General features: G+C 41.3%; 1 protein-coding gene across 2 annotated transcripts; it reads left to right on the top strand.

Moving 5' to 3' along the window:
* Positions 1-1544: 1544 nt before the first annotated feature.
* Gins1 (GINS complex subunit 1) lies at positions 1545-23466 on the top strand. Of its 2 annotated transcripts, XM_041670630.1 has the most exons (7): positions 1549-1770; positions 5063-5127; positions 6346-6444; positions 7811-7901; positions 15275-15391; positions 19243-19317; positions 22825-23466. In XM_041670630.1, exons 1-7 carry the CDS (start codon positions 1696-1698, stop codon positions 22891-22893), a joined length of 591 nt encoding a protein of 196 aa, XP_041526564.1. In that variant the 5' UTR covers positions 1549-1695; the 3' UTR covers positions 22894-23466. The 2 variants fall into 2 exon arrangements, with proteins under 2 accessions (XP_041526565.1, XP_041526564.1); XM_041670631.1 differs by lacking the exon at positions 15275-15391 and having other exon boundaries at positions 1545-1770.
* The last annotated feature ends 1999 nt before the right edge of the window (positions 23467-25465 follow it).

Below are 25465 nucleotides of genomic sequence, written 5' to 3'. Positions count from 1 at the left end.
GTCTTAAAACAAAAACACTAATAATGTGGTTTTTATCTTGCATTATGTAAGGTTAGGAAATTTCCCATAATCGTGTAGTTAAATGTGCCGATTGGTTTTGTCAGTTTGACACAAACCTAATCACATCTAAGAAGAGAGAATCCACTCTCACCCCCCAGAAATACATGGTTTCTCACCTGTCTTGGAACTCCCTTTGTGGACCAGGTTGGCCTCAAACTCGCAGAGATACACCTGCCTCTGCCTCCGTGAGTGCTGGGATTAAAGGTGTGCACCACCACTGCCCAGGAGGAAGAACTCTTGAAAAATTGCCTCAATCAGATTGGCCAATCTATGGGGCATTTTCTGAACTTCATATTGGTTTGGAATGGCCCAGATCCCTGAGGGGAGTATCATCCCAGGTTGGTGGTCCTGGGTAAAGCAGGGTGAGCATTCCATGAGAAGCCAAAGAACAGTCTTCTTCCAAGGCATCTGCTTGAGCCCCTGCCCTGAATTCCCTTCCTGGTGGACTACAACTGTATAAGGAAACTAACCCTTTCCTTCCCAGTTTGCTTTTGGGCAATGTGTTTGATCATAACATATAACACCAACAGAAGGCAAATTAAGACAGTATGTTTTACCTGAACTTCTCTTTCTCTCCTTCCTTCCTTTTTTTTTTTTTTTTTTTTTTTTTTTTTTGGTGGGGCTCCTACCAGGCACTGGTAGCACACACCTTTAATCCAAGCATGTAGGAGGTAGAGGCAGGTGAATCTGTGTAAGTTTGAGGCCAGCCTGGTATACAAAACAAGTTCCAGGACTACCAGGGTTGTTACATAGAGAAATCCTGTCTCGAAAAACAAACAAAAGTAAAAAAAGATGGGCTCCTTTAGAATTCCTGGACTGAATCTGCCTTCCTCAGCCCCAGAAGTGCTGGGACTTCAGGCATTCATCCACAGTATAAAGCTTTGAACTGCTGTTATCTGTGACATTTTCCAGTTCGCAAGTATTTTGAAATAACTTCTTTAAAATCAAAGAGCTGAAAGTGCAAAACATAGAAAGTAGGTTTTAATTATTTTATGAATTGTGTGACCTTCAGTGAATTAACCGTTCAGGTTTCCTTATCAATTCTGCATACTAATAACCCTTACGGGAATTGTGAGAATTAACTGATATACACATCATAGTCCCTACTACACATAAAGTACCCAATAAAAGATGGTTTCCCTTTAACGTCAAACAACCGGCACTGCCAAACTAAAACAAAACACTTCGTCATTACTAGTTTCTCGTCTTTTCCTCTTAACCTAAAGGTGCCCCTTGGAACCTAAAGGTAACTAATTCAAATGGAAAAAATAAAAAAGAAGGGAAGAATGTACACATTACTTCGCTGAACAATCGAAAAGAGCTTAGTGTCTTAGACGCAACTGACTTCCCGGGCTTCTCCAGGAAAGAAACAATCTTCTTAACCCCTACATTTCCCAGCCTCTCAGTACCGCTGCTCAAGGAGGTCAACTGTCCCTTCTCGGCCGCCTTAGGAACTCCACCCCCACCCGACAGCGCACTTCTATTGGTTAAACCTGTTTGGCGCCAAAGCGAGGAGGCGAGGCTGCGCGCTTTGGAGCTCTCAACAATACAAGTGCCGCGGCCGAGAGCCCAGCGACCGTTTGGCGTGACTGGACTTGGCAGTTGACAGGACCGCGGGACTCGGGAGCGTCGGTCATGTTCTGCGAAAAGGCTATGGAGCTTGTCCGCGAGTTACACCGCGCGCCGGAAGGGCAGCTGCCGGCCTTCAACGTGAGCAGCCGGGCAAGGGCGTGTCCAAGACCAGGCCTCGGGCGTGAGGCGTGGCCTCTGGCGTGGAGGCGGGGTCTCAACCATGGGGGCGGGGCCAATGCGAACCTTTCCTGGGCTTGTCCGCAGTGGCTTGCCAAAGGAAGGTTCTTTTCACGTGTTTCTTGCTGTGTTCTCTTTACCTACTGGCTAGGTTCCGAGATCGGAAACAAAAAGTTTGAAACTGTGCCAAAAAAATTGTAAGAAGGAAAAGAAAAGACTAATGCTACTCATTAAGTTGGTGAATTTTCCATCTGCTTCTTGATTTTTGAGACAAGGCCTTGAACTCTTTTTTTTTTTTTTTTTTTTTTTTTAATGTGTGTGCGTTACGTGCGTGCAGGTGCCCCGTGGAAGCCAGAAGAGGGTGTGGATCCTCTGGAACTGGGGTTATAGGCGTTTGTGAACTGCAGGATGTGGGTTCCAGGAACCCAGGTCCTCTGCGAGAGCAACAAGTGCTTTTAGCCACTGAGTCATCTCTCCAGCTCCACGTATATCTTTATAGCCAGCCTTTGATGTAAGTGCAGTAGTTCAGAGTCCCTGTGAAGCCAGGTCCCACCCGCAACCTTGGGAAACTGCTGAATCGCTTTCCTTGTATCTGGGTTCAGTCTGCTAAGAGCTGACAGTTCTATAAAGGGCCTGATGCCCCGTCAAGGGCCATATAGAATCATGTAGTGTGCGCTCTTTGCAGCTATATCTGGCCTCATTCCCCCAGGATAATTTATTTAAGACTTTTTTTTTTTTTTAAAGAGACAGGGCTGGCTAGCTTCAAAGAAACTATTCTTATTGTGGTATATGTTTTCAGTTGTTGAGTAGTTTTACTGAGCTTTTTTTTTTTAAAGATTTATTTATTGCTTTTTCTAGACGGGTTTCTTTGCGTAGCCTTGGCTGGCTGTCCTGCTCTGTAGACCAGACTGCCCTCGAACTCACAGAGACCCACCTGCCTCCGCCTTCCAGCTGTTGGGATTAACGCCATGTGCCACCATCACCTGGCTTAAAGATTTATTTTCAAATTTTGTGTGTATGAATGTTTTGCACGCATGTATGTATGTGGGCACATGTATGCCTGGTGCCCACAGAGGTCAGAAGAGAGCAGGAACTGGAGTTACAGATGGTTATGAATCACCATGTGAGTGTTGGGAATTGAACCTGGGTCCTGTGCAAGACCAACCAGTGCTCTTAACCACTGAGCCATCTCCCCATCCCCTACTGTACTCTTTAAATGTTGATTTGTTTTATCTTTTTTTTTTTTTTTTTTTGATTTTCTAGATAGGGTTTTAACCAGGCTGGCCTCGAACTCACAGGGATCCGCCTGCCTCTGCCTCCCGAGTGCTGGGATTAAAGATGTGCGCCACCACCGCCTGGCTTTGTTTTATCTTTTTAATAGTTAAAATATACATTCTAATATAAAGTTGCCCATTTTATATTAATGTTCATTCCAGTGCCACTAATTACATTCACGTTGTTGTTTCCAAAACCATTTCATTGCTCCAGCAGAAACTTTGTCATTTCTAAGCAGTAATACCCTATTCCCCTTTCCTCACAGCTCCTGATGACCACTTTCCTTTTACATGTATTGATTTATGTGGGTGGAGGCATTTGTACAACAGCACAGTTGTGGAGGTCAGGGGACAACATAGGAGACTCAGTTCTTTCCTTCTACCATGTGAGCTACAGGATGAACTCAGGTTATCAGGCTTGGAGGCAAGTGCCGTTACATGCTGAGTCATCTAACCTGCTCTCATCCCCACCCTACCCCCAAGAAAGGTTTCTCTGTAGCCCTGGTTGTCCTGGAACTTACTTTGTAGACAAGGCCTCGAATTCACAGAGACACAGAGATCCACCTGCCTTTGCCTCTGGAGTTCTGGGATTAGAAGCATGTGCCACTACCGCCTGGCCTCATTTTGATTTTTTTGGTTTTTGGTTTTTTTGTTTTGTTTTTCTGTTTTTTTTTTTGTTTTGTTTTTTTCTTTTTTGAGACAGGGTTTCTCTGTGTTGCTTTGGAGCCTGTCCTGTAACTAGCTCTTATAGACCAGGCTGGCCTCGTACTCACAGACATCTGCCTGCCTCTGCCTCCCAAGTGCTAGAATTAAAGGTGTGTGCCTTTAATTTTTTTTTTATTTTATTTTTTAAGATAGGATTTCACTGTGTAGTCCAAGCTGGCCTCATCTTGAGATACTTCTTCCAGTAGCTGAGATGTTTCTAGGCATGTGCTACTAGGCCTGGCTAAAGTGCTTTTCTGTCTATGAATTTGCCTTCCTAGGTGGTATTCCAGATAAGTAGACTCCAGTCCTTTTGTGTCTGCTGTCTCTGGCTTAAAATGGAATTGTCAGGATCTATCTATGTTTGTAGCATGTATCAGTACTAATTCCTTCTTACTGCTAAATTATACTCCACTGAGTGATATACCACATCTGGTTTATATCTCCATCTGTTGTTGGTCCTTTGAATTATTTTTGCTTTTTGACTATTTTGAAAAATGCTGCCAAGAACATTCACATATAAAGCCCAGTGTATGGCTGTAATTCCAGGATATAGGATGCTGAGGTTTAATGTAAGGTCAGCCTGGGTCACATAGTACTAGTAAGACTTTGTCTCAAGAAGATCAATTGTGAAAGCCTAAAAAACAAAACAAAGACACAACAAAATTGTGTGTAAGTTTTTGTGTATGGGTTGGAGATTTATCTCAGTAGTAGAAAGAAAAAATGAACGAGTGAAAGGAAGAAAATAATAAAGCCAAAAACAAAAAACAAAAACAAAAGAAAACGCGACTAGGAGTGGAATTGCTGGGTCAGATGGTAGTTCAGTTTAACTTGTTTCTGGTGCTGGGGATAGAGCTCCAGGTCTTACGCAAGCTAGGAAAGTACTCTTCCAATGAGTTGCATGGTGGTCCTTTGTTTAAGATAGGGTATCTTTGTAGTTCATGAAGACCCTGAAGTATCTTTGTAGTGCATGAAGACCCTGAAGTATCTTTGTAGTGCATGAAAACCCTGAAGTATCTTTGTAGTGCATGAAAACCCTGAAGTCTTGATCCTCTTGCGTGGCATCCTGGGTTCAGGAACTATGTCCATTCCTTTTAAGTGTTTGAACAGCTGTGGAACTGATTTCCACAAGCTATTCCATCTCATGTTCCTTAGCAATATCTAGCCGTGGAAATATTGTGAAGCCTATCTTTTTGGCTAAGGTATGTAAATGAAAGATAAATATAGTACAGATTGAAATTTATTGGGAAATTAATGAATTTATTTATACATTTCAGGAGGATGGACTCAGACAAGTTCTGGAAGAGATGAAAGCTTTGTATGAACAAAACCAGTCTGATGTGTAAGTTGTGATAATATCAGTGTTTTAAAAATAAGAAATGAGATGTTAAAATCAGAACTTTTTATCTCTTTGGGGATGCATTTATTTTTTAAATTTTTCTGAACCTGATCTTACCCTAGATGTACAAGTGAGCACAGGACTTGAACTTAAAGGGTTTTCTGCTGCTCTGTGATTGGGCAATGCTTCACATATGCTAGATGCTCAATACATCTTCATGATGTATTATAATGTTTGACTTCTAAGCTAAAAGAGTTAAGGTAGACGTAACAAGATGAGACAGGGTCAGATAAAACCCACAATGCAAGTAAGTCCTTAGTTCCCATTCTTCATTTTCATTTACAGACGCCTTAGTGTGTTTGAAGAAGGGTCCATTGAGCAGGAATAGCAGTGATTTCTGACAACATGAGTACAGTTATTTTGAGAACCAGTATCACAAAAGGCTACCGCGTAGTAGAACAAGAGAGGGCTATAGATGTATTGGATATTTAAAGTTAGGCATGGTATCTCATACAGTGGAGAATTTGGTCAGTGTGAACAGACTTCAGAGGCTGCCATCACATGGTAAGATTTTAAAAAAAAGTGCTGAAAGCTGGATCAAAGCTGAGGTAGTCAGAACCTTTCCCCCCTGCCTTCTCTGAGACAGGGTTTCTCTGTGTAACCCAGGGGACCCTGGAATTTGCTCTGTAGGGTCCTGGGTTGTTTGAGCTCCAGCACCACAAAAGCAAAACAACCTAGATACTCAGTATAAGAACAGGGTCTCGGGGGCTGGAGAAATGGCTCAGTGGTTAAGGGCACTGACTGCTCTTCCAGAGGACCCGGGTTCAATTCCCAGCACCCACATGGCAGCTCACAACTGTCTGAAGATCCAGTTGCAGGGGATCTGACACCTTCACACCAATGCACATAAAATAAAGTTAAATAAACCATAAAAAATATTAAAAAAAAAAAAAAAAGAACAGGGTCTCACTCTAGGATGACCTTGAACTCAAGAGATTTTTCTGACTGCCTCCTGAGTGTTGGGGTCAAAGGTGGTACCCAGTTCTGGTTTCTTTATCTTTTAATATACTAATGAAAGTACTGTCCTGGAGGTACTCTGCTAGATTGACTGCTACTAACTTTAAATGGACAAAACAAGCATGTAAGTCAGTCATTCTGGCTTTGAAATTATTACCTACATTGGAACATGTATGTTTCTTACTCCTTATATGTCCTTACCAGGAATGAAGCAAAGTCAGCTGGACGAGGTAATTTGATACCAACCATCAGATTTCGGCATTGTTCTTTGTTAAGAAACCAACGCTGCACTGTAGCATATCTGTAAGTGTCTCGGGCTTTGTTTGAAGTGTCAGGGAACCTAGGAGGTTTTTCCCTTTTATGTAGTTTGTTTCTCAGTGGGTAGCAAGGAACAAGATCTTCTGTTGTTCCTTTTTATGTTTTGTTTTGTTTAGTCTTGTTTTTGAGATATGGTCTTACCTACTTACCAGTGGCTGGCCTTGAACTTGCTATGTAAACAGTCTGACTTTGAAGTCACAGAGATCTTTCTGCTTTTCTTCTTGAATGTTAGGATTGATGCCATATGCAATCACACCTGACTTCACCTATGACCCCTCTCTTTTTTTTTTTGACATGGTTTCTTCATCTAGCCCTGGCTGTCCTGGAACTGGCTCTGTAGATCAGGCTGACCTTAAACTTACAGATATCTGACTGGAGTGCTGGGATTAAAGGTTTGTGCCACCACCACCCAGCTCTGATTTCCTATCAAAAACATTTTTTTAAAAATTATGAAACACTAGTGTATTCATAAAAACAGTGAGGTAATATAACTTGCCCTGTGGAATGTAGCTCTTAGATCTTACTGCTCTGCCACGTTTACTTCATTGTGTGTTGTTTTTATGCTGCACTGGTTTGGATTATCATGACAGCTCACCACTCAATTTTTTTTAAATATTTATTTATCTATCTATTTATTTATTTATTATGTATACAATATTCTGTCTGTGTGTATGTCTGCAGGCCAGAAGAGGGCACCAGACCTCATTATAGATGGTTGTGAGCCACCATGTGGTTGCTGGGAATTGAACTCAGGACCTTTGGAAGAGCAGGCAATGCTCTTAACCACTGAGCCATCTCTCCAGCCCTCACCACTCAATTCTTAATACTTTTCTTTTCTAAGCAGCAAGGATCTCTTGGCTTCTGTAACCACTGCATATTGTCAAACTTAGAGAGTTAAACAATGCCTGAGGTTCAAACAGGGTATCATTATGTAGTCCTGGCTAGCCTTGAATTCACAGAGGTCCTCGTGCCTTTTAAGGCATTTGCTACCACAGCACTCTAAACAGTTCTTACGCACATTTTTCCCATTGTCCCAAGGATGTCGTCTAGTTGCTGTCTATCAGTAGCCAAACAAAGTTCATATGTTCCATTTAGGTTTTGTGAGTCCTGAGTCTTCTCAGAAAAATGACTTTTGACCCCTTTTATTCCTTTTTTTTTTTTTTTTTTTTTGAGACAGGGTTTCACTGATTTAGCTCTAGCTGTCCTAGAACTCGCTTTATAAATCAGGCTGACTTCAAACTCACAAAGATCCACCTACCTCTCCCTCTCCAGTGCTGGGATTAAAAGTATATGCCGCCGCCACCCAGCGACCCCTTTTATTCTTATACCATCTAATCCTTTCATGTTTTAGGTATGACCGGTTGCTTCGGATTAGAGCACTCAGGTGGGAATATGGCAGTGTCTTACCAAATGCTTTGCGATTCCACATGTCTGCTGAAGAAGTAAGTTAGCACTATTCAAATGTATAGAAATGCTGTGTTCTCTAATAGTTTTTGTTTTTTAGTATCCAGTGATTTCCACATTGAACTAATCTCTTATATACTATAATAGGAAGTATGTGGTGGGGCATGATTCTAAGTACTTAACAAAACAGAGTCCCAATAGTTCTTTGTTTGTTTGTTTTTTAGGACAGGGTTTCTCTGAATAACAGCCCCGGCTGTCCTAGAACTCGCTCTGTAGACCAGGTTGGCCTTGAACTCACAGAGATCCACCTGCCTCTGTCTCCCAAGTACTGGGATTAAAGGTGTGCACCACCAGCATCTTGCCCAATATGCTATTTATTACTGATCACTCTTTGGGATTAAAAATAGGTATTATTACTTGAGTGTTTTCTAGGGAGTTTTAATCAATATTAATAATTCATATTGGTAATAAGTCTTGATTGATCCAGTAACCAAGGCACAGGATTACTTCAGATACTGGATTTAGCCACATAAATTTAAATCCCTACTATCCAAGAACTGTCTATCTCAAACAAGAAACTTGACCTCTCCCTATGCCTAAATAATCTCCTTTAAAAATGGCACAGGTTTACAAGGACTTCAGATAGTAACTGCTTGAAGTTACACCACATTTCACCTAAGTCTTACATAGGACTTCCCCTTACTTTAGACAACAGTTACAAGTTCCATGATTCCTGTAGGTCCAGTACTTTACCAGAGTCACAAACCTCAGAGAACCAACCATTCTACTTCATACTTCAGTGTCTGGAAGCCAAATGGTTACAAAGCAAAGTGGATACAAATCAGAACCAGTCAAATGAGTCTCAAAGGCTGAAAGCGTTGGAGACTCTAAGCTTCTGGCATCTTATCCTTGCAAATCAGAGCATGAAACCCCCTTGTCACATTCCATAATGGTACACAAAACACTGCCATCCAGGTACTCTTACAGGCGCTGGTGTCCAAGTGACTGGGGTTTTATACTCCAGAGACATGACCATTGAATTGCCAACTCTGTCACAACTCAGTCTTCTTCCTTCCCAGGAGGCCACACCATTAGTGAGGTCCGAAGCCCAGTTACTGATCATATGGTTTCTAACCTCCACTCTGTGTCATTAAGTTAGCATAAACTGTCGAGGGTCCATTGTGAGTCACCTTCTTAACACCTCTTGATACTTCTCTGCATCAGTGATACATGATTTCTGCTCTTATATTGTATTACACCTATTGATTTGTGGTTTGACTTTGTGTCCTTGGAGTGAAGTCACCATGGTCATGATCTGTTCTTAATGTGTTCTTGAATTCTGACTATTAAGAATTATTGAGCCGAGCGATGGTGGCGCACGCCTTTAATCCCAGCACTCGGGAGGCAGAGGCAGGCGGATCTCTGTGAGTTCAAGACCAGCCTGGTCTACAGAGCTAGTTCCAGGACAGGTTCCAAAGCCACAGAGAAACCCTGTCTCGAAAAACAAAAAAAAAAAAAAAAAACAAAAAAAAAAAAGAATTTATTGAGTTTTTGTGTCTATGCCGATCAGAGAAATTTGTCTGTAGTTTTTTTGTTGTTGTTGTTATTGTATCATTATGGGGTTTTAGTGTCATGGTAATGCTGACTTTGCACAATGAGTTTGGCATTGTTTCTTTCCTTCTGTCATGAAATAGTTTAAAAGTATTTGTGTTAGTTCTCGTAAGGTTTGTAGGAGTTGACAATGAACCCATCTAGTTCTGAGGCTTTCCTTTAATTGTTGCTTCAGCCTCACTGATTATAACAGATTTGTTTCCTCTTATTTTTGGCAGGTCATATGTGCCTGGGAATTTATCCATTTTTTATTGTGTCTATATATTATTTCTTTAGTTTCTACTTCATTAATTTCTGCCATGATCTTTATTATTTCTATTGTCCTCCCGCATCTGGGCTTGGACTGTTCTTGTTTGCCTAAAAACTTGAGGTGCATTGCTAGGTTATTTATTTGGTATGGAATTGTTCAATGTAAGTCCTTATAGTTACTGCCTTTCCTTTGAGAATTGCTTTAGCTGTCTACCAAGGGTTTTGGTAAATTGTATTCTCACATTGTTGGATTCTAGGAAATTTTCAGTTTCCTCCCCAATTTCCTTCAGTGACTCAATGGTCATTCAAAAGTGTATTGTTGACTCTCCAAGTATTTGTGTGGTTTCAGTATTTTTCTTCTTGTTGATTTCTAGTTTTATGGCATTAATTTGATAAGATACAAGAAGTTATGGGGGGGGGTGCTGAAGAGATAGCTCAGTAGTTAAGAACACTGTCTGTTCTTCTAGAGGTCTGTAATGAGATCTGGCACCACCTTCTGGCCTGCAGGCATACATGCAAACAGAACACTGTACATAAGGGAAGGAAGGAGGGAAAAGTTTTTTTTTTTTTTTTTGTGGTTGTTATTGTTATTGTTTTGTTGTTGTGTTTTTGGTTTTTTTTTTTTGTTTGTTTGTTTTTTTCGAGATAGGGTTTCTCTGTAGCTTTGGACCTTATCCTGGAGCTAGTTCTTGTAGATCAGGCTGGCCTCGAACTCACAGAAATCCGCCTGTCTCTGCCTCCCAAGTGCTGGGATTAAAGGCATGTGTCACCACCACCTGGCTTCTCTTGTATGTTTTTAAGACTTCATTTGTGCCTAGAATGTGATCTCTCTTCTAGAAGCTTATGGGCTGCCGAGAAGATTGTATATTCATTACCTGTTAGATAGCTATTCTGTGTGTATCTAATAAGCTCATTTGATCTACAGTGTAGTTTGATTTTTTATTTTTTAGATTTATTTTATGTGTATGAATGATTTGCCTGTGTGTATGTATGGATACCATGTCCATGCCTGGTTCCTTCAGGGGTCAGAAGGGGTCAGATTCTGTGGCACTGGAATTACAGGTGACTGTGAGCCACCATGTTGATGCTGGAAATAGAACTCAGGTCCTCTGCTAGAGCAACTAGTGTTCTTCACCACTGAGCCTTCTCTCCAGCCCCTGCAGGATACATTTTTATATTTTATTTATTCCTATTTTTTTATGTGCAGTGGTGTTTTGCCTGTATGTATGTCTGTATGAGAGTATTAGATCCACTGACACTTGAGTTACAGGCAGTTATAGCTGCCATGTGGATGTTGGGAATTGAACCCTGACCCTCTAGAAGAGCAGCCAATGCTCTTAACCACTGGGTCATCTCTCCACCCACCTCCCTGCCGCTGCAGTATAATTTAATTCTGAGGTCTCAGTTTGAATGAGAATGGTGTGTTGAAATCACCTACTCTATTGGATCAGGACCTTTCTGACCTTTTATAGACATCAGGATTTGATTCTTCAACATGTTTCCAACTGTTATGTCATCTTGTAATTCTATTTTGCTTTGCATTTTTGACATTTTGACTATAATATGTCATATAGAGGTTCTCTGCTCATATGTCTTTAGGGTTTTAATACCTCTTGTGTCTGATATCCTTCTCTAGATTTAGGGAATTTTGTTATAATTTCACTGGATGAAGTCTCTTAAGGCTTTAAAATTTATCTTAACTTCTGTCCTGTGGATTCTTAGGTTTGGTCCTTGATTGTGCGTCAGAGCGCTCAGTCATCGTGTGGTGATGCTTGTTTCCTTGTCGATGCTTGAATGTCCTATTTCCTCTTCTGCTCCGTTGGTTTTGTTTTATTTTGCTTTCCCCCCCACAATTTCAGTTTCTTTGCTGACATTTTCTTCTAGGTTGCTGACTTTTTTTTTTTCTTTGTGTAATAGCTCTGGCTATTCTGGAACTTACTTTGTAGACCAGGCTAGCTTCGAACTCAGAGAGGCCCACCTCTGTCTCCCAGGCACTGGGATTAAAGGTGTGAGCCACCACTTACCCAGCAGGTTGCTGACTTTTTGTCCCTAATTCACCCGTTTTACTACCTTGCTCTCCGTATTGCTGACTTTCTTCTCTTTAGGTTCTGAATTTAATTAAACCATTTCTTTGTATTGCCTTAGAAAACACTGATCGGCTTTTACTAGTAAACTTTTGAAATCATCATCTAGTGTTCTGGCTGTTTCACTGTCCCTGAGCTTAGTTGTGAATTACATACAGCCCTTTGGAGGAGCCAGTTTGCCACTTTCTCATGGTTTGGGATCTCTGACTTGTGATGTATATATCTGCTGGTCAGGAACTCTCTTCCTGTTTTTTCTGGGGGTCTTCTTGAAGGCTTAGTCTCCAGTACCCTCATAGAGAGAAAGGAAATTTCTGTAATAGCAACAAACCAAGAAGCCATGCAAGATACAGAAATACATTTAAAATCGAGTACAGCCCACTAATGGGTCATCAGTGACCATCAAAGTCAAACTGGCAAAGCTATAGGACAAGGCTAATCTATAGAGTGAGTGCGGAAATAGTAAATGAATGACATAAAAGGAGGAGGCGGGAAAGGCGGGAAATAGAAAAGCAAAATTAAATGCAAAAAAGGGAAAAGAAGCTAAGTAAAAAAATGTCATTTAGAGAAAAGAGCAAGAAATTAGAAAATAAAAGGAAAAGCAAATGATATCTCAATCATGAAAAAGTTCAAAAATTAGACAGTCATAAGGATAATAAAAAATAAAAATATAATGAGTACTTAAAACCAGTAATGTAAAGTCAAAATATATAGAGGGAGCAATCAAAAGGGGAAAACATGGGCAGAGAGAGAGAGGGAGAGAGAAGGAAAATTAAAAAATACTGCCTAATAGTGAAAAAAAAATCTATGAACCAAATTAGATAAATCAGAAAAAAACCCTTTAAGGCCGAGGGAAGATTGTGGAAGACAGTGCAGATTCTAGGAGCTAGAGGAACCTGCTGTAAGACTGTCTTCTAGAAATGACAGAAAAGCTTCACCCATGACACCTCAGCAGTAATGCTGCCTACCAAGACCTGAAGGACAGCTAAAGTAGACTGCTAACAGAGTGGGGAAATCTTGTGGGCTCCACCCATAGACAAAGCATGGTAGGAGGGAATTGTCTTTCCCCGGGCTAAGCCCTCCTAGTTGGTTATCCAATCCAAATAGCCCTGAAATCACGTACATTCAAGTAACACTAACAGAGTGAGCAGGTTTTATTTATATATTTAGGAATATGTAACATATGTATATAACATGTATTATTTATATTTTTGTACACATATATACACACACATATCTGTGTAACAATAACAAAAAAGACTGATTTTGAGAAGGAGCAGAGAGGTTACAAGGGAGGGATTAGAGGGAAAAAAAGAAAAGGAGGAAATTATATAATTATATTTTAATTTTAAAAAATTAGTAATTTTTTTATTTTTTTCAAAAACAAGGTAAAACCAGATAGTGGTGGCACACACTATTTTTTTTTAATTTTATTGATTTTTATGAGCTCCACATTTTTCTCTGCTCACCTCCCTGCCTCTCTCCTCCCCTTCAACACTCTCCCAAGGTCCCCATGCTCCCAATTTACTCAGGAGAGCTTGTCTTTTTCTACTTCCCATGTAGATTAGATCTGTGTACATCTCTCTTAGGGTCCTCATTGTTGTCTAGGTTCTCTGGGATTGTGATTTGTGAGCTGGTTATCTTTGCTTTATGTTTAAAAACCACTTATGAATGAGTACATGTGAAATTGAGTTTCTGGGTCTGGGTTACCTCATTCAAAATGATGTTTTCTAGCTTCATCCATTTGCCTGCAAAATTCAAGATGTTGTTATTTTTTTTCTGCTGTGTAGTACTCCATTGTGTAATGCACACAACTTTAATTCCAGCACTTGGGAGGCAGAGACAGGTGAATCTCTGTGAGTTCAAGGCCAGCCTGGTCTACAGGGTGAGTTCCAGGACAGGGTCCTGTAGTAATAAGGGTGGCGGGGCTGCGTCCCCAGCACCCCGGCTGCCTGGCTAGCTTATGCCCGAAATAACAACACACAAACTGTATTCATTTAATCACTGCTTGGCCCTTTAGCTCTAGCCCTTACTGGCTAATTCTGATATCCGGATCAACCCATTTCTAATCGTCTGTGTTGCGCCCCTAGGTGCGCTTACTGGGAAGATTCTAGCCTATGTCCATCCTGGGTCGGAGCTTCATCACGTGTGTCTGCCCAGGAGCCGGGAGCATGGCGTCTCTGCTGAGGCGTCTGCTCCCGAGAGGAGAGCTGTGGAGTCTGAGCTCACTTCCTCTTCCTCCCAGTGTTCTGTTCTGTTTACTCCTCCCACCTATCTTCTAACCAATGAGGGCCAAGTAGTTTCTTTTTATTTAACCAATGACCTTCCTCCATCAGGGTCCAAAGCTACAGAGAAACCCTGTCTCAAACAAACAAACAAAACAAAAAAAGTAAAAATATTTAGGCATGGTAGTACACACATTTAATCCCTGTACTCAAGACGCAGAGGCAGGCTGAGCTTTGTGTGTTCAAGGCCATTTTGATTATGTAGCAGGTTCTAGGACAACCAGGGTTACAAAGTGAACCTCTGTGCGAAAAACAAACAGGCCAGGTGGTGGTAGTGCACACCTTTAATCCCAGAACTCAGAGGCAGAGACAGGTGAATCTCTGTGAGTTCGAGGACAGCCTGGTCTACAGAGTGAGTTCCAGGACACCTGGGCTACACAGGAAAACCCTGGCTTCAAAAAGCAAAACAAAACCCTGAAGAAAAAGTGAAAGAGATAAAAGTAACACTAAAAGTGTACCGAAAAGAATAAAAGGGTAGGGGGTTCTATAGGATTTGAAAGAAAGCATAGGTGAGGTGTACTAGAGCATCTTTTTGGTCATTCTCGAGGGTCCTCTGCAATTGGAGCCTGCCAATTCTATGCACTGTGTGAAGGCGTAAGTCACAAACAATGCCACACCAATTCGGGGTTATGATTATTAGGGTGGTATTTATTTAAAGGGGAAAAAACTTACAGATCACTGTCCCAGGCAACAGCCCTCTACGCAACCAGGAAAGGAGTCTAGTCGCAGGCGGAGCAGGAAGTGAAGAGAGAGAGGAGAGGGAAGTGGCCGCTTTTTTAAAGGGAGAGAAACCACGCCCCAGTGGGCTGGTACCTCAGCGGTGATAGGCTGGAGGAGTGGGAGGACCTCCCGCAACACACGGTGGGCAGGGTCAGCAGAGCTTGTGGGCCCTTATCTTCCCTGTGGTTTGTATATGCTGTTGCTCAGATCGTACTGGCTGAGTGTCTGATATCTGCCAGAGCTGTCTTCACTTTGACAGTTGTGATAGCTTTGTCAACTTAGTACAACCTAAAATTCCTGGGAAGACATCATTGGGCCAGTAGGAATGTCTGTGAGGGAGTTTCATAATTAAGTTAATTGATATGGGAAGATCCAGCCCTAGGATGTGTTGATTTTGAAATGGTAGTACATAGTTTGTACAAATTTTCTTTAACCTTTGTCAAATGACCATTTTTATGTTCACAGATGGAGTGGTTCAACCATTACAAAAAGTCTCTTGCTACTTACATGAGGGCACTGGGAGGAGATGAAGGCTTGGACATCACACAGGATGTAAAACCCCCCAAAAGCCTATATATTGAAGTATGTATACTTATCTTAATGCACTCATTGTGCTACCCTTTATCAAAAATGAGCATTTACCAACTTCGCTTAAAAAGAAAGAAGAAAGGAAACTTGAGACAATAGAGTGGGAGGAGATAGTTTCCATGGTCTCTAGGATGGCAACTAAAATTTCATCAGCATAACCATTTTAGTAATTTTGTGTTTGGTACACAAAGAGATTGCCAAAATGAAAGAAAAAGTTTTCAAGGAGGGATAGAAAGAAACTTAGAGATTGAAAGGTAAGATAACATACAGTGTGTGTAGTTCTGTCAGATTCTAGTTTCAACATGAAAACCTAAAAAAATATCCTTGAGGAACTCAGTGGTAAATAGCACTGGCTGCTCTTCCAGAGGATTCAGGTTCAATCCTATCACCTGCATGGCAGCTCACAAACATCTGTAACTCCAGTCCTAGGTCTCCCAATGCCCTTCTGCCCACTTGGACACTTGTGGTATACAGATATACATGCAGGTAAAATACCTATACTCATGAAATAAAATGGGAAAAAAATTAAAATATGTATGAGACAAGGGGTAATGTATAGATATTAAATGATTAATGACATGAGATAGTATTTTTTTTCATTTTTTTGATATTTATTGAGCTCTACATTTTTCTCTGCTCCCCTCCCTGCCTCTCTCCTTCCCGCTTCAACCCTCCCCCAAGGTCCCCATGCTCCCAATTTACTCAGGAGATCTTGTCTTTTTCTACTTTCTACTTCCCATGTAGATTAGCTCTATGTAAGTCTCTCTTAGTGTCCTCATTGTTGTCTAAGTTCTCTGGGATTGTGGTTTGTAGGATGGCTTTTTTTGCTTTATGTTTAAAAACCACCTATGAGTGAGTACATGTGATAATTGTCTTTCTGTGTCTGGGTTACCTCACTCAAAATAATGTTTTCTAGCTCCATTCATTTTCCTGCAAAATTCAAGCTGTCGTTATTTTTTTCTGCTTACCACATTTTCCTTATCCATTTTTCTATTGAGGGGCATTTAGGTTGTTTCCAGGTTCTGGCTATGACAAACAAAGATGCTATGAATATAGTTAAGCATGTGTCCTTGTGGCACGATTGAGCATCCTTTGGATATTTACCCAAAAGTGGTATTACTGGATCTAGAGGAAGGTTGTTTCCTAATTTTCTGAGAAATCGCCACATTGACATCCAAAGGGGCTGTACCAGCTTGCATTCCCACCAGCAATGCAGAAGTGTTCCCTTTTCCCCACAACCTCTCCAGCATAAGTTGGCATCAGTGGTTTTGATCTTGGCTATTCTTTCAGATGTAAGATGGAATCTCAGAATTTTTTTTGATTTGCATTTTTCTGATGACTAAGGATGTTGAACATTTCCTTAAATGTCTTTCAGCCATTTTAGATTCCTCTGTTGAGAATTCTCTGTTTAGGTCTGTACTCCATTTTTTTTTATTGGATTATATGTTCTTTTGGTGTCCAATTTCTTGAGTTCTTTGTATATTTTGGAGATCAAACCCCTGTCTGATGTGGGCTTGGTGAAGATCTTTTTCCATTCTGTAGGCTGTCGTTTTGACTTGTTGACCGTGTCCTTTGCATTACAGAAGCTTTTCAGTTTCAGGAGGTCTTATTTATTAATTGTTTCTCTCAGTGTCTGTGCTGCTGGGGTTCTATTTAGGAAATGGTTCCCTGTGTCAATGCATTCAAGTGTACTTCCCACTTTCTCGTCTATAAGGTTCAGTGTGGCTGGTTTTATGTTGAGGTCTTTGATCCATTTGGACTTGAGTTTTGTGCATGGTGATAGATATGGGCCTATTTTCATTCTTCTACATGTTGATATCCAGTTATGCCAGCACCACTTGTTAAATGTGCTTTCTTTTTTCCATTTGATATTTTTTGCTTCCTTGTCAAAAATCAGGTGTTTGAAGATGTGTGGATTGATATCTGGGTCTTCTATTCAGTTCCATTGGTCCTCCTGTCTGTTCTCATGCCAGTACCAGGCTGTTTTCAGTACTGTAGCTCTGTAGTAGAGTTTGAAGTCAGGGATTGTGATACCTGTAGAAGTTCTTTTATTGTACAGGATTGTTTTGGTTATCCTGGGTTTTTTGCTTTTTTGAAGAATACCGTTCTTTCAAGGTCTTTGAAGTATTTTGTTGGGATTTTGCTGGGCATTGCATTGAATCTGTGAGATAGTATTATTATATTATACATATGAGTATAATATAATACACACACACACACACACATATATATATATATATATATACAGAGAGAGAGAGAGAGAGAGAGAGAGACAGACAGACAGACAGACAAAGAGATAGCAGCCTAGGTTTGCCTGGAAAATGCCATGTAGTCAAGAGTAACCCTTACTTAGCTCATGATCCTCTTTCTTCTGCCTCCCGAGTGTGGAGATTGCAGGCATGGGCCACCATACTTGACTATTTTTTGTTAGTTTATTTAGGAATATTAATGTGTAGAAGTAGGTCATTTAAGCTGGGTGTGGTAGCTCATACCCATAGTCCTAGTAGTTAAAAGGCTGAGGCAGAATGATCAAGAGTTCAGAATCACCTTGGGTTACAGGAGACCCTGTCTCAAAATGGGGAAAAAAGTAATCCCAAAGTGATTGAAGGGAACATACTTGGCCACAGCACCTCTTTCCCCCAACCAGTCCTTTCAAAGAAGTAAATATAGCAGTGGGGATTTTCCTCTAATAGTATTTCTCACACTAAGTTAAAAAGCTCTGGGAGTCATTGTAAATTTTCAGACTAATTCTAGGACATGGTAGAAATATCTGTACTTGGTGCTGAAGTTGGCTTTACTGAAAGTCAATGGCAGTGCAGTATGAGCCCTAACCCTCAGGAGAGTAAACTCCTTCCCAGTTCTCGTGAGGTGGAAATGCCTCCCTGTTTTCCTAGATAGCACTTAGTGTTGTCCCTTTAAGAAAACTACTTGCATGTAATGTGTATTTGAGTGCAGTTGTGTGTCCTTAGGTATACATGAGAATAACTTTGGGGAGCTGGGTCTCTCCATATCCTGTGAGATCAGGGGTCACCAGGCTTACACGGCAAGTGCTTTTACCTCTGAGCCATCCTGACAGCCCAGCTAGCTCTTTGCAGAAATTGCTGTCAAAGGCTGCCTTACTCCTCTGACTTCCAAACGAGACCTCTTACTTTTGATAACCTAGTTGCCTAATGAATAAGGTTAAGATAAAGAACAAGCTGAGATCATTAAGCAGTTTTTACAAATTAAAAGATAATTCAGGACAGGCTCCCAAACCACAGAGAAACCCTGTCTCGAAAAACCAAAACAAAAAAAAGATAAATCAGGGGCGGTAGTGGCGCACGCCTTTAATCCCAGCATTCGGGAGGCAGAGGCAGGTGATCTCTGTGAGTTGACGCCAGCCTGGTCTACAAGAGCTAGTTCCAGGACAGGCTCCAAAGCTACAGAGAAACCCTGTCTTGTAAAAAGGCAAAGGGAGGGGGAGGGGCATTTCTAAAAATGATAATTCAGTACAACTTCAGTTTTGCTTCTTACTGTGGCAGCAAATGAAAGGTGTGCTAAGAACCCCTGAAATGTCTGCATAGTGAAGAGTGGAAGACTCTTCCTGTATCCTGTTCTCATATTAATACTACAAAATGAGGCTGAGTAGATCTAGCTATTACATAGATATTCACGCAACACCTGTTTTCTTTTTGATTACTACCTATCATAACATAAACCAGATGCTGGGCCATAGCTCCACTCTCAGCTAGTCAGGAGGCCGACACGGTAGGATCACTTGAGCCTAAGGGTTAGAGATTCAACTAGACAACACAGCTGAAGACCCTGTCTCAAAGCAAAAACAAAATCTCAATTTGTTCTTTCAGGTGCGGTGTTTAAAAGACTATGGAGAATTTGAAGTTGATGATGGCACTTCAGTCCTGCTTAAAAAAAATAGTCAGGTATTTTCCATCGTCATGGACATTAAAACTTGTTAAGAATGTGTGTGAGGGAATGCTGGATCCCGTAGCAAGATGAGTATCCTTGTGATGTTCCTCTGCATCCTGACCTTCCTGGAGTTTCTCTAAATAATACTTGAAGCAAATGTTTCACATGGCAAGAAAAGTTGGTTTATTTACTAGGTTTCTGCTTATAGTTAATATTAAGCATTTTCCTGAGTAATTATTATAATGAGTCTTATTCTGATTAGGTGTCAGATTATTTGGAACTACTAAAATGTTGAATTTAAGGGTTGGTAATCCCATCTACTCAGAAGCTAATCCCACTGAGCAAGACCAAAAGTTGAAGACTAACCACATATAGTGTTGCTTATCTTCATTTTTTTAAAAAAAATTATCTATTTATTTATTTATTTATTATGTATACAATATTCTGTCTGTGTGTATGTCTGCAGTCCAGCAGAGGGCACCAGACCTCATTACAGATGGTTGTGAGCCACCATGTGGTTGCTGGGAATTGAACTCAGGACCTTTGGAAGAGCAGGCAATGCTCTTAACCTCTGAGCCATCTCTCCCGCCCCTTATCTTCATTTTTTAAATTTCCATTTATTTGTTTAATTTATTATCTACTTATTTATTTTTGGAGTTTTGGTTTTTCAAGACAGGGTTTCTCTGAAGCTTTGGAGCCTGTCCTGGAACTAGCTCTTTTTTTTTTTTTTAATATTTATTTATTTATTTATTTGTTTGTTTGTTATGTATACAATATTCTGTCTGTATGCCTGAAGGCCAGAAGAGGGCGCCAGACCTCTTTACAGATGGTTGTGAGCCACCATGTGGTTGCTGGGAATTGAACTCAGGACCTCCGGAAGAGCAGGCAATGCTCTCAACCACTGAGCCATCTCTCCAGCCCGGAACTAGCTCTTGTAGACCAGGCTGGCCTCGACTCACAGAGATCCAACTGTCTCTGAAGTAGTGCTTGTCTTTAATCCCAGGGCTTTGGGAGGCAAAGTCAGGCAGATCTCTACAAGTTCCAGACCAGGTTGGTCTACATAGCAAGTTCAAAACCAACCTGGGCTACAAAGGAAATTCTACATCATTCCTGGCAATTTAGTGAGATAATATCTCAAAAATGAAAAGTAAAAATGGGCTGGAGTTGCACCTCAATGGTGGCACTTGTCCAGCATGCATGAAGCTGCAGTTTCATAGCCATGGTACTAGAGTAAGGAGCAAAAGAATGTTGGATTGAGCTTGTCCCTGAATTTCTGAAAATTCTTTTTTTGTTGTTGTTGTTTTTTTTTTTTTTGCTTTGTTTTGTTTTTTGTTTGTTTGTAAGACAGAGACTCTCTGTACAGCCCTGGCTGGGCTTGAATTTACAGAAATCCACCTATTTCTGCCTCCTGAGTGCTGGGATTAAAGGCATGTGCCACCACCACCCAACTAATTTATGAAAATTCTTAAGCAAAATCATGGTATAGATCAAGAACTTTTAAGTACTTAATATGTAAGCAGAACAAGTTAATAGGGTAGGATTGTCATTGTAAAGAGCTGTGACTTCATATTAAAACAGTTCATTTTTATCCTCTCCCCATTTTCTGAAATCACAGTAAAGGAGGAAAGGGCCTCATAGGGGCTACTCTTTTTTTCTTTGCCTGCCCTGCCTTGTGGATAGTGATCAGTTAGTGTCTTGTTCCTAAATTCTGATGTGGACTGTTTACATCCTGGAACAGAATGCCTTTGGCCATCTGGTGCTCTGGCCTGAGAGGATGACTAATCTGTTTTATTAGCATGCAGCTGTCATTTCCCAAAACTAGGTTTTTAGAACCAATTTTGAAGATACCCTAAAATCTTTATTAAATCAACTGTCTTCTCCCATGTGTCTCCTTCTTAAAGATGTTGCATTATAACCACACGATGAATTAAGGTGCTTTAAAAAAAATCTTGAGTTCTGAAGGTACCATGGGAACCTGCAGCTGCCGAGAGCAAAGTTGTCCTCAGAGCAAGATGAGTGGAACTGCTTTCAGTCTGTTGAGGTTTCCTGAGCTCTGTGCTGGTCTGCCTACTGTACTGAGGCAGTGAGGCCTGAGCCTGTTCATCTGCTCCTGTGTGGACACTGTCTGTGTTTGAAACCTCTTTCTGCTGTTTAATGTGTTAAGGATCTTCTAAAATACCTGATCATGGGCCAGCAAGATGGGATAGTAAGTAGAAGTGCTAGCACATAGGCCCAATGACCTGAGTTCAGTTCCTGGATCCCATAAGATGACAGGAGAGAACCAGCTCCTCAGAATTGTCTCCTGACCATCACATGCATGCATACTAAATTAGTTAATTAAAAACTGACTGTGTATCTGTATAGATCATCCACATAGTTCAGACACTAGTGGGGAAATACTTAACATGTATTCTTTAATACTTATAAATGTGGTGTCAAATGTACCATTCAGTGTGTGTATGTTCTTTTGAGACAGTGAGAAAGATGGTTTATTGTACATGAGTTACACTTGGCCACAAGTGAGAACTGAACTGGTCCAGAATGCCACAGGTCCAGAGCAAAGGGCCAGCAGAACTGTTTCGGTTGTAACGAGGTAGTTAAGTCTCTAGGTGGTCTCTGTGTGCAGATGGTGAGGTTCCAGGCCCACTGAGGCTAACACCGACAGTAGCGCACAGTCCAACAACTTGTACCAGCATCCCCCGCCTTCATCATCCCTTACTTACTCTTTTTTGGCCTTCCTGTGTGGACACACTAGTCGAGCCTCTGCCTCATCTTCCTTCTCTTGTGCTTCAGCCTGCGCATTCGCTTCTCCCTCCACTGCACTCTCATGGCGCAGGAGTTTCAAGGAAGATGGCGCTAAGGCTGAGAGAATGTGTGTATGTTTAACACTTTTAATAACTTTTAAAAAGTTGGTGAGGGGGCTGGAGAGATGGCTCAGAGGTTAAGAGCATTGCCTGCTCTTCCAAAGGTCTTGAGTTCAATTCCCAGCAACTACATGGTGGCTCACAACCATCTGTAATGGGGTCTGGTGCCCTCTTCTGGCCTGCAGGCATACACACAGACAGAATATTGTATACATAATAAATAAATAAATAAATAAATTAAAAAAAAAAAGTTGGTGAATAAGGAGCCGGAAAGATGCCTTGGCGGTTAAGCACACTTGCTGCTTGTGGACTCTATCTAGTCCAAGGTGATCTAGTGCCCTCTTCTGGCCTCCACGGGCAATAGGCATGTATGTGATACAGATACATGTAGACAAAACATTCATACTCATAAAATAAAAATGAATAAAGCTTAAGAATTATGTAGTGACTTTTATAAAAATAACTTTACTAGTAATGTTCATCTACTAGTATCAATTTACTTGGTTATAACAGCAAATTAGTTAAGTTTAGCTTTTATCTACTTAGCTATAGAAGTTGAATGTATACACTAACTGTTGCTTTTTATTGATACATAATATAATTAAATTTTTTTCCTAACGATTTCTCTCACTTTTTCCCTTCTGCTTCCTTTTACAGCACTTTTTGCCTCGGTGGAAGTGTGAGCAGTTAATCAGACAAGGGGTTCTAGAGCACGTGCTGTCCTGACTGCGTCCTTGATGACAACAGCAGGGTACTTCAGGCTCTGCCAGGTGTGAAGCTGAGTCTAGCTCATGTAAATATCCTCACTGGACCTCCCCTCCTTCTTTGACTTTAAATTTACAGACATGCTCTAAGATAACCATGAAGGGCGCTTGGGGTGTAGCTCAGTGGTAGAGCACTTGCTTAGCATTTGAGAAACCCTAGCACCTCAAAAGACAGGACAACAAAGTCAAAGAGCAGGTTAGACCAGGAGCCCTTGGCTAGTAGTATCATCTGCCAACTGTGAAGCCTTTGCTACAATCTGTGTCTTCTGGTCATTCCATTCCCACAGTAAATGCTCTCCTTTTATAAATAAAAATAAAGTCTTTAGTTTGAATCTGTTTTCATGATATATTTTTTCAAAAGTAACAAATATTTATTTAATAGAAGATGTTGACATCCAGGAGTAGGAAAATAAATGCTTCCTTAACAGTAGAATAAGCCTCCAGGAAAGAGTTATTTTGGCCAAGTGAAGGCTAAAGATGAGGCTGAGCCTTCTTCAGGAGCTGTGGGAGACTGGAGGCTGGACAGTACTGAGTAGATAAGTTATTCTGTGTATATGGAGAGTATATTTGTTATTACTAAAAATAAATTTAAATAAAATTTTTATTATTTTGAGAATTTCATACAATGTGCTTTGTTCCTATTCATCTCAAGTAATTTTTGATTAGCATATACAGTATTGGATATCATGATGATAGAACACATTTGATATAGCTTCAGTCTTTGTAATTTTTTGAGACTTTTATTAAAGCCACAAATAAGGTCTATCATGGTAATCATTACAGGTTTATTTCCTATTGCTTAGTTTGGGGATGGAATCAGTTTTCTATAAACGTTGGTTAGCTGATCACGTTTTAAGGTCCTTAGCCTTACTTTGTGTGTGTATGTGTGGTTGCTAATGCACATGGATGAAGAGGCCATGAGTGTTGGTTATCTTCAATTGCTTGTCACATTGGCTGGCCTCTGTCTCCTGAGTGCTGGGACTAAAGGTGTGCACCACCACTGCGTGGCCTTCGCCTTCTATTTTGAGCCAGAGCCTCTCTCTAAATCTAGAGCTTACTGATTCAGCTAGACTGGCTGACTAAGTGACCTCCTTTGATGGTATCACAGGTCCACAGCGCCAGCTTTTTTTAAGGGTTCTGGAGATCTGAACTCAGGTCTTTATCCTCATGCAGCAGGAGCTTTACCAGCTGACCCATATCTCCTGCCCTTACCCGGTATTTCAGTGCCAGGCAGAAGCCCAAAGTGAAGAAGTGCACTCATGAGCTGGGCAGTGGTAGTGCACGCCTTTAATCCTAGCACTTGGGAGGCAGAGGCAGGCGGATCTCTGGGAGTTCCAAGACAGTCAGGACTGTTGCACAGAGAAACCCTGTATCGAAAAACCAAAAAACCCAAGAAAACAAACAAATATACCTCCCCCCCGCCCCCAAAAAAACCAAAAACCACCAAAACCTAAAAAATAAGTACATCCACTGGGAATGGTTTTCTTTTTCTTTTTTTGAGACAAGGTTTCTCTGTGTGTTGCGGGAGGTCCTCCCACTCCTCCAGCCTATCACCGCTGAGGTACCAGCCCACTGGGGCGTGGTTTCTCTCCCTTTAAAAAAGCGGCCACTTCCCTCTCCTCGCTCTCTTCACTTCCTGCTCCACCTGCGACTAGACTCCTTTCCTGGTTGCGTAGAGGGCTGTTGCCTGGGACAGTGATCTGTAAGTTTTTTCCCCTTTAAATAAATACCACCCTAATAATCATAACCCCGAATTGGTGTGGCATTGTTTGTGACTTACGCCTTCATTTTGGCACCCAACGTTTGGTTTTAGAACCTCTCCTTTCCCCACTCGCAGCCGCGAGTTCGGCTTGGCGGCCCCAAGTTCGGCTTGGCGGCTGCGGGCTTGGCGGGCGCAAGTTCAGCTTGGCGGCCGCGGGCTTGGCGGGCTCTAGTTCGCCTTGGCGGGAGCCCTCCCCTTCCTCAGCCGCCAGCGGCCTTGGACTCCCCACGTGGATTTAAACTCCACAGGCCCGCGTAGTCTCTGGCCGCGTGGTTTGCTCTTTTCTGAGTCATTTTTAAATCTCCCTTGCAAGTACAGCTCTTAAGTGGCACGAACCAGAGCACGTGGTTGCTGAAAGCTGCAACCCCTCAGGGTGACTCTGTCACGTGGAGGCATAAGCGGCTTCCAGATTGCTCTTCTCTACCCCTGGATTCTGGGTTTCTGGTTCCGTCTCAGGAATTGATTTAATTATATTTACTTTGTTGAGAAACTTGCATTTTCCAGTTTTTAACATCTACTAAGGCACTGAAACAGGACCATGTTTTCACCGCGACTCTGCAACAGCGCCACCTGCTGGATGATAGGTAATATTGCAGTTTTTGTTTCTAACGCAAATTTTACTGCTTTGTTTTCACTAATACAATGGATTAGTAAATTTATATTTACTAATACAATGAATTACATCATACAAGGTTTATATGATTATGGGGATACCTTAATTTGCTTGTTACTAGCCTTCAGTTTTCTTTTCCATATTCTATCATTAAGGAAG

This window comes from Microtus oregoni, unplaced genomic scaffold (assembly GCF_018167655.1).
Source record: "Microtus oregoni isolate MIOR12 unplaced genomic scaffold, Mior012 000020F_ref0000438, whole genome shotgun sequence".
In the NCBI taxonomy this organism is placed as follows: domain Eukaryota; kingdom Metazoa; phylum Chordata; class Mammalia; order Rodentia; family Cricetidae; genus Microtus; species Microtus oregoni.
Note: the sequence above shows the minus strand (reverse complement) of the source record. Positions and strands in the feature narration are given on the sequence as shown.

Bases quoted from the DNA above. Each gene is read 5' to 3' on its own strand.
- Gins1 (XM_041670630.1), top strand. From the start codon at position 1,696: ATGTTCTGCGAAAAGGCTATGGAGCTTGTCCGCGAGTTACACCGCGCG. The intron at 7,902-15,274 runs GTAAGTTAGCAC...TTATGTTCACAG, and splicing joins TCCACATGTCTGCTGAAGAA to ATGGAGTGGTTCAACCATTA. The intron at 19,318-22,824 runs GTATTTTCCATC...TTCCTTTTACAG, and splicing joins TGCTTAAAAAAAATAGTCAG to CACTTTTTGCCTCGGTGGAA.